Below are 12,783 nucleotides of genomic sequence, written 5' to 3' on the forward strand. Positions count from 1 at the left end.
TCCTTATTACATAAAAAAACCAAATCAATTTTTTTTTAGTTCACATATATCTAGTTCGAAGCGGGTTTAAACCATTTAAGTTGCACGAAATCCACATTATCTTCAAGAAAATGAGATCTGAAGTAGATTACACTGCGTGTTATCTTTCTTTTATAAACATATTGGAATTAAGAGAAAGTTTAAAGAGAAAAGAAAAATAATAAAAAAAAGGCTAAGAGAAAGAGAGAGAAAGAGAGAGAGAGAGAGAGAGATCATGGCGCATGATGATATTATAAAGGCTGAAGCTGATATGAACCGGAGGATGCTTGATGATCACCACCCTGAACCGCCGCAGAATCAGCTGCCGGAAAATCAGCCACGTCACAACCGTCACCCTCATCTGAAATGCCCTCGTTGTGATTCTACTAACACCAAGTTCTGTTACTACAACAATTACAGTCTCTCTCAGCCTAGGTATGTGATCTTCATGTTTATTATATTATATACTATTTTCATTCTTTTGTAACAAATGATGATCAATTTTAAAGGAATTTGTTTCCTTGATAATGGGACTGACTAATTAAAGATCCAATAAAAAATTAGATGGTGTGGATAATTTCTATATAAAAAGTTACAACGATGTATACGCATTGATGGTTCGTAAATGTTTAACGATGTCATGACGCCCTAACGGCGTTTATGAGTGTCTTAATGGGCTCGAGATATGACAATTGTTTTTGTTATCGATATAGGCTTATTGAGTTGTTTTCATTGTAACATGAGATTTCTATATAAGAAAATATGAGAGGAGGATGAATACGCATTGATGGTCGTAAATGTCTCTACGATCGCTAGATGGGCCGTCTTGATGGGCTCCCATTAGTTTTCACTAAATTTTGCACGGCGTATTTGTGTGCCTTAATGGACTCGAGATATCACAATTTCTTTTTGTTATGATTATATAGGCGTATTGGGTTTCATTAAAGGTAACATGTTACATTATTTTGATTGTGATATAAGATTTTTATAAAAAAAAAGTATGAGAGAATCGATGGATACGCATTGATGGTTGTAAATGTCTTTATCATCGCTAGATATGATGCGTTGATTGGCTCCACATAATAGTTATCATAAAAAAATTATTGATAGGAGGACGCCTTAACCCTAACGGCATTTTTTAGTGCCTTAATGGGCTTGAGATCGATATCATGGTTATATGTTTATTTGGTTTCACTAATCTTTGGGTGACATGTGATTAATTTCTTTATTTTAAATGATTTTGATTGTGACATAAGCTCCTCACATCTTATATATATAGCTATCCTAGAGTTTATTATATATGTATTTCCTTGGTAGAGATTGATCCTATATATTAATTCTCTTGTAGAGTAAATTTTATTGAATTAATTGAATGAATACAAGAAAATACTAGATCAATGTGTGTAGATAACTAACTTTGATCATTTGTTTGGTTTCATGACTAGGTACTTTTGCAAGACTTGTCGGAGGTATTGGACCGAAGGCGGAACCCTAAGGAGTGTACCGGTTGGTGGTGGTTGTAGGAAGGGTAAACGTGCAAAAACAGCTGCTGCAAGCACGGCCTCCTCCAGTTCTGACATTAGTCTAGACAACCCAAGGCTTCCATTGTCTAATTCCTCGACATCACAACTACTGCTTGGCTCGAACTCGAGCCTACTTGGACCGGGTAGGGTTAAGGAAATGGGTAATATGACTATTTCACCCATACCAGCAGCTTCTTACTATCCAAATGGTGCCTTTTTTCCATCTTTCTCATCCATGAGATCATCTATGGGACATCCACAGCCTCTGCTTAGCCATCAAAGACAAAACTTTGGAACTCTGTTTGGAATTGGAGGAAGTTCTTCATCTAATAATTCAAATGTGACACTCTTCCAAGGGTTCAATAACAACGCTGCCCCTCCATCCATGGCTCAAGCCCAACAAAATGAGCAGATGTTTAACCATCATGTCATTAACTCTGGAGGCCATAATATTGGAGATCCGAAGATCAATAACAACATGGAGCCGTATTTTCTGTATCCAAATGGGCATGTCAACATTGGATCGTCGTGGAGCCAGAACCTCGTGATTAACAACAACAACAACAACAATGGGACAATCGACTCGGGGGCTTACGCCATTAATCCAAACCAATGGCTTGATCATGATCTTCATAGGTTTAATGGTCCTCCTCCAGGGTTTTAATTAGTGGGGAAATTATTACTATTTCTTTTTTCAGCATACAAATATTATCATGAACTCTTTGCTTTAGTTATTTCGGGTTTCTTTTCTGTTATTTAATATTGCTCCATGAATATTATATTATGTAAGTTGGTTTTATTCCTGGCGCTCTAGGCCAACATACCCTAGTTTTTTTTAGTGTCTTATAGTTTGGTTTGGTGGTTGTTTGTTTCAATAGGGTTGAAGTTAATTAAAAAGAAAAGAGTGTTCATAAAGAGGATATATATTTATATATATTTCTTTGGATGCTTTGTTTTTTTAGTATTTAAAATATTTCTAGTTTATCATTTCCCTATTTGATACATTTTTAATGAAATACTATAATTCACACTTTTAAAATAAATAATTTTAATTTGTGACCACATAAGAGGTTTGTGGGATTGTTTCATTTAATTTATTTCTATATAAAGGTATAATTAAGCTAATTAATAATTACATCATCTATTTTTTTCTCTACAAATTAATCATTTTATTAATGAATTGTTCACTAACATTTTTGTGATCCCAGATCAATCAAAGTTTCTCAAACTCCATTTTTTTTTATTTATTCATTTGCAAAATTATAAGTTGGTTTGATATTGGTTTCACTTTTTTTTACTCACAACTCAAATATTTTTTCTACTTTTATTTCATCTATCACATCAGTTCTTTTTTCTACCAAAACATCAATAAATATATTCTCTCATCTTTTAATCTCATATATTTAGAAGTTAAAATGACTATTAAACTCTTATTTAAAAAACCAGTTTTAAAAAAAAGTAAGTCAAATAATTTTTTTATTCAAAACTCAAAACTCAAGATCATAGAAGTCATTGGTTGTGGAAAAGTTAAATAAAAAATCTCCATCAATAATATATGTTCTCAAACAAAACAAATAATGTAACACATGTTTCTACAAACATTTGAAATAACCTTCTCGAATGTGTCAATTTGTTTCATAATTTTGGCGAAGCTTTACAGGATGATAAACACAATATTTATGAAAAAGTATTTTAAATTATGTATTGAAAAGTATTTTATAACATTTTAAATATGGAAAAGTAAATTAAATTATTTTGATCAATTTACCCATAACTTCTTTTTACATCTGACAAAAAAAAAAATTCAAGTGATTCAAACAACTCAATCTTTTTTTTTTCTTTTTCTTTTTCCTTTTTATAATTTTTGTTAGTTGATTGTTACTTTCCATTTTAATGTGTTGAACAGCTTTCTTAGCTCATCCACATTTTGTAGCCTTAATCATTAAATTATTTTTACTTTCTTGACAACCTAATCACTTCCAACTCATCTCCAAGAAAGCAAATCAATATTTAAAAAAATAAAAAAGTAAAAAATAATAATTACATTTTTGTCGCGTAGGATATATGGGAGTAGGCAACCCCAAGTGCCCAACTATTTTCTAGAAACATTGTTCATTGTAGGAATCAAAATCTGTCAATCTTAAAAATAAATTTTCATGAAGCTTGTAATATTTCCCTAAAATCATCTTAAATAACAAACCTTTCAAATTTCATACACTGGTAAAAGAAAAAGAAAATTGCGACCATATCCACTGTTTGTTGTAACACAAATCGATATTATTTGAATAATACCAATTTGTTTAAATACCAATCGGTATTATTCAAACAATACCGATAATACAACCAATCATTGAAAGTCCAATAATAATACCAATTGGTAGGCAAACCAATCGGTATAGCCCTATAAAAACCCCACAAAAAGGGCGACAATCTTGCCACATTTATTGAGGGATAGTACTGATTGGCTTGTCTATCAATCGGTAATGCTTAAGTCATTTCTTGTGAATAATGATCTTTTAACGTCTGTAAATTCGGCCATTATTTATATTATTTCGGTCGACACTAATCAATATTGTCCGGTTAAATTACGGACGTTCACAGACGATAGAACCTGCGTCATTATTGGAAAAAACACCAATAACTTCTGAATTTTGTTCGAACGTTATTACTCAATAAAGGCCGAATTTTCTTCGGACGTTATTGATCAATAAAGTCCGTTTTCCTACTAACGTTATTGATCAATAAAGTCCGTTTTCCTACAAACATTATTGATCAATAAAGTTCATTTTCCTATGGACGTTATTGATTAGAAAATATTAAAAAAAGTTTTTAATTTAGAAACCTGACATTTAAATTAAAACCTATTATATATTCAAATTAAACAACATTATATATAACACAAAACATATAACATGTTCCAACAATCCATTCTAAAAAATATATGTGTTCCAAATCATGAATAGGCATTTATAAATTTTGAACCTATATAGACATATATGTTCAGTTACTTCATTTCTTTAAACTTGAAAAACATGAATAGACATATAAAGGTTTCTTCATTTCTTCATTTTTCCTATGTCAAAAAATCTACAACAATCACATTAAAATGAAAATAAAAATTAGGCATTTCAAAATTGTAGAAAGCAAAGGCAACATAAGTAAAATACTTCATATAAAAAACAATAGAACCACATTATCATTGAAACAACAATCTTATTAAATGTTTTTACAAACTCCAACATACTACAACTAATAGAAATCTTAGCCGATTGTAAGAGAAGAAAAAACCCAGGAAAACCACAAATCTCATTAAGCTGAGCCTATCCATAAAATAGATTAATTAAACAGACATTAAATAAGACATAAGCACAATAATACCATAACCCTGATCATGATAAGAACAAAATGAATTGTTGATTTTAAAGAAATGACCTAATTTGTTGATCATGTAAAAAATATAACAATTGTTGATTTTAAAGTAATCTCTTATCAAATGTTTCACAAGAGAAGTGGAAAGACTTGTTAATCTTTATCTTCTTCTTCATTAGCTGTATTTAATGAGACTAAAATTAATAAATCATATTAACATAAACAATTAATCAATATATTTTTAAACCTATAGAAGGCGACGTAGTAGGTGGTACTTGTGCATGGGGTCGCATCGACAAAGATTGAATTTCTAAGTATTGTTTCATCATAGCTTGAATCATTTTGTCTGTTTCAACACGCTCAACTAATATTATAGCATCAATAGTTTCCCTTTATGTTAATCTTTTTGCTTCATTAGTCTCCCTTTCCTCTATTAAAATTTTTTTTAATTTCTTCTAAATCACTTTGTACTTGCTTATAATTATTTGTTAATTTCTCTACTATGGATCTTAGAGAAGCGTTCTCTTGTCGGAGAGCTCTCTTTGATTGATCACCTCTAAATTGTGAAGTCGACACTCCTATTCCCATCCCAATCATATTTCCATGATTTTGAGGGCCAAACACTTGTTCCACCATATCCAAATCAGAAATGGAAGAATTTTCTTGTCTAACTTCACGCATCTTATCCTATAATAAGTCAGTGTATTAATTAAATTATAACATAAACAAAATATCATAATAATGAATAAAAAATTAGAAATACTTACCGACTGTGATTGTACATCGGGATCAATACATTTGTCCTTCCTTGTATGAGTCTCAATAAAGACGTCCTCGTAATATGGACGTTTCCCATCCCGTATTTCCTAAATATATTCAATGAAACACATTAAATATATGTTTATTTAAAAAAAATTATAAAGTATTTAAATTAGTTACATATACCATTTCCCGCCCCACTTGAGAAAATGACTTGCTTCTGGTGCGGTGAACATATTTGTGTTTCTTTCTATTAGTTTTATTGATAGAACTTGTTTTTTTCACTTAGAAAAACAATTTAAAATTATTTATCACATAAAAATATTTATCTTAAATTTATAATTACCTTATATTGATCGGTGAGAAAGTAGTGGTGAAGCAACCACTCACAATCCTCTTAGGTCATTTTCTTTGTCTTTTTAGCTTTAACTTTATTCATGTCATCTTCGTGCACATCGATACAATATCTATTAATATCGGCCCTCCACCTATTCCACAAATATTGCATGTGTCGTAACGTGGCATTACGATAATTTTGAATATTAGCAGCATCAAACTTATCCTGAAAAAATTAAAATGTTTTGATAAGAAGATATTATTTAGAAATATTTTAAAAGAAAATTTAACTCACTGTCACATGTTGCCACAAATTATCCAATTCAGATGGAACTAACAAGTTCCATTTCAGCATGTGATGTTTGCTGCAAAATTATCGCGCACAATAGACCCCAAGTGACGAGCCCAATTCTTCCTATTTTCACAAAATGGTTTTTTATCCACCAAATTGAAGACGACAGTGGCCTTCTCTCCATTTTATATCATTTTTTACAACGCAAAATTTTTATTACTTCCTCTCCTTCTTTTGGTACCTTGTTCTATCGTTGATTCAGCGTCCGTTAGTGAATGTGGCATATCATTTATAAGTATAACATCTTGGGTAGACATGGAATCATGTGCAAGTATGTCATTCGAGTGAGGTGTGACATCATGTGCATTTGTGACATCTTGTGCAAATATACGTCTAGATGCATCTCTTTTCTTTCTCATTTCTACTAGTTTGACATTTAAGCTACCTGGAGGAAGGTTGTTCTTATCTTGCCTAATCATGATTTCTGAAATAAACAAATAATATTATTAGCATAGCAAACAATAACAACATTATGAGTAGAATAAAATATAAACATATTATTAGTACAATAAACAATACCCATTTGATTATATCAAGTATATGAATATCGAGGATTTGTCTTAATCGTAATTTGCCAACAAACATTATCTCTTACAAAAAATACTTGTTTTGCTTGAGTGGCTAATATAAAAGGATCCGTCTTTTGAGTTGTTAATAATTGTTGGGTGTGAATGCGATTGAAGTTTGGCTTAGTCCTCTTGTTTATCGATTCCGTTGCACCACTATCTCACACAAAGGAGGCAACCCTCTCACTAGCATCCAAACACCACAAAGGAATTTGATCTCTACCTCCCACCAAGAGAGTAGAATCTATTTATATTATTAGGTCAAGCCCAATAAGCGGGTTACTAGAGATTGGGCCACAATGTTGGGCCAACCAATACCCAACAATCTCCACCTTTGGCCCAAAACAGTGCAAAACACAATCACGGAATCGCAAGACACATCATCGCCAATTTATTACCACCGAGGCAACAAAGAGAATACCCAAGGTAAACTCGTATCACAAAGACCAGGGGCAAAGGTACAAAGCATGCGGAAATCTCAAAGATCAGACGCAAGAGCACAAAGCATGGGAAAATCACAAAGATCTAATACAAGAGCACAAAGCATGCGAAAATCACAAAGATCAAACGCAAGAGCACAAAACATACAAAATTTCACAAAGATCAAACGCAAGAGCACAAAGATCTAACGCAAGAGCACAAAGCATGCGAAAATCACAAAGATCAAATGCAAGAACACAAAGCATGCGAAAATCACAAAGATCAAACGAAGAGCACAAAGAATGAGAAAATCACAAAGATCTAACGCAAGAGCACAAAGAATGCGAAAATCACAAAGAGTAAACGAAGAGCACAAAGCATGAGAAAATCACAAAGATCTAACGTAAGAGCACAAAGAATGCGAAAATCACAAAGATTAAATGCAAGAGCACAAAGCATGCGGAAATCACAAAGATCAAACGCAAGAGCACAAAGATCTAACGCAAGAGCACAAAGCATGAGAAAATCACAAAGATCAAATACAAGAGCACAAAGCATGCGAAAATCACAAAGATCAAATGCAAGAGCACAAAGCATGCGGAAATCACAAAGATCAAACGCAAGAGCACAAAGATCTAACGCAAGAGCACAAAGCATAAGAAAATCACAAAGATTGAAGGCAAGATCACAAAGCATGCCATTCCCATAAAAGACGAACCTCAAAGAGTTTTCCCTAAGTCAAAATTTAAAATCCGTTGACACGAAATAAATTTTTTCAGCAGGTAGACACTTAGTACCCATATCAGCAGGATTAAATTCTGAAGGAATTTTCTCTAACTTAACAATGCCCTTTTCAACAATATCCCGAATGTAATGAAACCTAACATCAATATGTTTAGTTCTGTCATGAAAAACAGGATTTTTACATAGTTGAATAGCAGATTGACTATCAGAAAACACAACCACATTTTTGTCAAGAAAACCAATTTCATACAAAACAGCCCTAAGCCAAATTGCTTCCTTAAAGGCTTCAGTGGCAGCTACATACTCAGATTCTGTAGTAGATAAAGCAACAATGGGTTGAAGTTGAGACTTCCAACTTATGCAAGAGCCACACAAAGGAAGTAGTGGATTTTCTATTATCCCTATCATTAGCATAATTGGAATCTACATAACCAACCAACTTTGTACCTACAGAACACTTAGAGAAAGTCAAACCAACATCAACAGTGGTTTTTAGATATCTCAAAAGCCATTTCAAAGCATTCCAATGAGGAATACCAGGGTTAGACATAAATCTACTCAAGCAACTAACTGTATATGCAATATCAGGCCTAGTACTAACCATGAGATACATAACAGACCCTATTGCATTGGAATAAGGCACATTCTTCATTTCAGTTATTTCAGTTTCAGTCTTAGGAGACTGATCCTTACTTAACACAAAGTGGGAAGCAAGAGGCACATTCACAAATTTAACATCAGACATAGAAAATTTACTCAAAATTTTAGCAACATATGCACTTTGATTCAATACAAGAGAAAATTTTGTTCTATCTCTAATGATATTCATGCCCAAAATCTTCTTAGCATCACCTAAGTCTTTCATGTCAAAATTTTCACAAAGCGATTTTTGCACATGCATAACAGACTTTAGACATGGGCTAACAATCAACATGTCATCCACATACAATAAAAGAAATACAGGCACAGAGTCTATATTCTTGAAGTAAAGGCAATGATCAGAAGAACTTCTTTTAAACATCAAAGATTGCATGCACTTATCAAACTTGATATTCCATTGCCTAGGAGATTGTTTTAAACCATACAAGGCTTTTTTTAACAAACAAACATGATCAGGCAACTGGGGGTCAACAAACCCCTCGGGTTGATGCATATAAATATTCTTATCAAGTTCACCATGTAAGAAAGTAGTAATAACATCCATTTGCTTCAATTCCCAATCAAAGTGAGCAACTAAAGCAAGCATAATTCTAACAGTAGTGAATTTGACAACAGGAGCGAAAATTTCAGCATAATCTATTCCCTCCTTTTGAGTAAATCCCTTGGCTACTAACCTAGCCTTGAATCTAACTTTTTCAGACTCTTGTTTCACCTTATACAACCACTTGCAATCCACTAAGGAGCAATTATGAGGTTTAGGAACAAGTTTCCAAGTATCATTGATTCTTAGGGAATTCATCTCATTATTCATAGCAACAATCCATTCAGTAGAAAACTTAGACCTCAAAGCTTCTTTGTAAGAGTTAGGCTCATTACAGTCTAGGGATTCAAACATGTTAAAAGCAAATTCAGACATATTGCAATCATTCAAATTATGATCCCTAAATCTAGAAGGCATTATAACAGTTCTTCTACTTCTATCCCTAGCAAGTTGATAGTCATGCAAATCATCAGACAAATCATTTGAATCGGACAAAACATTTGAATCATGCAAATCATCAATATCATGCACATTATCATGCTCCACCTCATTTAGAGCATTCACATCATGTTCAACAGGTTGATCAAAAACTACAGGCACATGCTCCACCTTATTAGGAGCATTATTAACATGAGTAGGGGACATAGACAAGCAAGGAAAATTATTCTCATTAAAGACAACATCTCTACTTATCACAATCATAAGCCCAGGTTCACTCCTATCCCAAAGCCTATAACCTTTTACCCCTTCAGGGTAGCCTAAGAACACACATTTCTTGGACCTAGGCTCCAACTTGTCAACCTTCTGATGCACATAGCCAACACAACCAAAAACTTTCAAGTTGCTCAAATCAAGAGGTTTACCTGAAAACACAGATTCAGGACATTTCCCTCCTAAGGGAACACTAGGGGACCTATTTATTAAATAAGCAGCAGTATGCAAAGCATCCCCCCAAAACTTCTTAGACAAACCAGATGACGCTAACATAGCTCTCACCCTCTCTAGAAGTGTCCTGTTCATCCTCTCAGCAACACCATTATGCTGTGGTGTGTACGGTACAGACCTATGTCTTTTAATACCCCAGGTAACACATAAATCATTCATCTGCTTATTACAGAATTCAAGACCATTATCTGTTCTAAGAGTTTTGATTCTCTTACCTGTTTGATTCTCAATCAAAATCTTCCACTCTTTAAACTTTTCAAAAACATCAGACTTATGTTTTAAAAGTAACACCCAAACTTTCCTAGAATAATCATCAATGATGGACATAAAATATTGGTTCCCTCCATGTGTAACAACACTAGAAGGACCTCACACATCAACATGTAAATATTCAAGGATATCAGTACACTTAGACACATTTGGGTAAGAGGAGATGGGAAAACTCACCTTATGTTGTTTTCCTAGCACACATGATTCACAGAAGGGGATGGGGGACAATTTATCACTACCAAAGTGACCACCTTTATGCAAAATTTCTAGACCTTTGTTACTCATGTGACCTAATATATTATGTCAAAGAACAGATTTATCACCAATCACAGAGTTCACAGAGTCACAAGCAGTCTCAGCATGACACACATACAGATTGTTCATCTTTTTAGTAGTAAAGATAACAAGAGACCCACGTAAAATTTTCATAACACCTTTCCCCCACTTTCCCTCCAAACCATCATTCTCAAGAGATGCACAAGACAGCAAATTATAACGCAAATTATGAACATGCCTCACATTCTTCAAAGTAAACACAGAGCCACAAGAGAACCTTAGGCATACATCACCTATTCCTAACACTTTGCAATTTTTCGAATTTGCCATAGACACAAAACCATGTTCAATCTCTTTATAGTTGGAAAACAGATCTCTAAATGGAGTCACATGAAAAGTACAACCAGAGTCAACTAGCCAATCAGATTTGCACAAAGAATCAGATAACACAGAGTTTAAGCTAGCATAATCACATAGATTATTAATCATAAAAATATCACTCATATTGCCCTCACAAACAGCCACATTAGCATTTTCAGTATACTGATTTCTCTTAGACTTAGGACAGTCCTTGATAAAATGACCAGACTCATGACAATTATAACACTTTTGGGCACTAGACCTACCCTGAGATCTACCCCTCACATGCATGACTTCCCTAAAATCAGTTTTTCCGTCAAACAGAACCATACCATATTGATTAACACCAGACATGCTATCAAACAAATTAAAAGCAATTAACAATCAATTGACAGAATTTAATAAGAGGGTTCAAGCTATGATACCTTGCGAAACTTAAAGAAAGTTTCGACTTACCCACCCCGCTCGGGGATTTGTTGCTTCGTCTTCTCAGCAGCGGCACGACAGCGGCACGAAAGCGGCACGGTAACAACACGACAGCAGCACGATAGCGGCACGGTAGCGGCACAACAGCGGCACGACAACGACACGGTAGCGGCACGACAGCGGCACGGTAGCGGCACGGTAGCGGCACGGCAGCGGCACTACAGCGGCACGGTAGAGGCACAGTAGCGGCACGGCGGCGGCTTTGATTCTCAACGGTCGCGACAATGGTTGAACAAGACAACAACGACTTGTTCTCCAGAGGCAGCAACGACAAGAGGATTAAATAAGGAACAGAGGGCAGATCTGCGCTTACTGGTGAAGATAACTTATATCCTCCAACCCAATCTCAAACTCCAATTACAAACCCTAAACCCTAGCTCTGATACCACAGTTGGGTGTGAATGCGATTGAAGTTTGGCTCAGTCCTCTTGTTTATCGATTCCGTTGCACCATTATCTCACACAAAGGAGGCAACCCTCTCACTAGCATCCAAACACCACAAAGGAATTTGATCTCTACCTCTCACCAAGAGAGTAGAATCTATTTATATTATTAGGTCAAGCCCAATAAGCGGGTTACTAGAGATTGGGCCACAATGTTGGGCCAACCAATACCCAACAATAATCAATTGCAATTTATGCTAACAAAACCATATTTATCAACTTTAACTCCACTTTATCCAGAATGCACGTCAAACCACTTGCACTTGAAAAGTACAATCTGTCTTCCATTATGATATTGCATTTCAATAATTTATGTCGACACTCCATTTGAGCCCATAGTTTCCAAGTCATTATTTCCAACCATAAGAATACCACTGTTTTGTGTTGTTAAACCCTCGTCACGCTCTTTGTGTTGAATTCATATATGTTCACTTAACACCATACAAATTTGGATATATACTTTGTTGGACCGGCTCTTAGAATTTTAAGATCTTTCATTCTTTGACTATCGTCTGTTATTTGTTCGACCTATAAGTTCAAATAAAGACAAAGTTTGAACTTTCATATATTTTTTGTAATATGCAGTTATGAAATAACTCACTTGAATTCTGAACCAATTCATATATTCATCATCACATTCTCTATTAAAGCGTCCTTCCATGTATTCACGGCATAATTTGGAATAAAACTTAATAGTTGTAAGAATAATTCATAT

The 12,783-nt window shown here is 34.2% G+C and overlaps 1 protein-coding gene across 1 annotated transcript; it reads left to right on the forward strand.

Moving 5' to 3' along the window:
• Positions 1-253: 253 nt before the first annotated feature.
• On the forward strand, positions 254-2,205 carry LOC124927622 (dof zinc finger protein PBF-like). The gene is made up of 2 exons (XM_047468077.1): positions 254-453; positions 1,464-2,205. The coding sequence occupies exons 1-2, from the start codon at positions 254-256 to the stop codon at positions 2,203-2,205; spliced, it is 942 nt and encodes a 313-aa protein (XP_047324033.1).
• Positions 2,206-12,783: the final 10,578 nt, after the last annotated feature.

This window comes from Impatiens glandulifera, chromosome 1 (assembly GCF_907164915.1).
Source record: "Impatiens glandulifera chromosome 1, dImpGla2.1, whole genome shotgun sequence".
NCBI lineage: Eukaryota > Viridiplantae > Streptophyta > Magnoliopsida > Ericales > Balsaminaceae > Impatiens > Impatiens glandulifera.

Coding starts and splice junctions, on each gene's coding strand:
- LOC124927622 (XM_047468077.1), top strand. CDS start 254: ATGGCGCATGATGATATTATAAAGGCTGAAGCTGATATGAACCGGAGG. Junction 454..1,463: donor TACAGTCTCTCTCAGCCTAG/GTATGTGATCTT, acceptor TTTCATGACTAG/GTACTTTTGCAAGACTTGTC.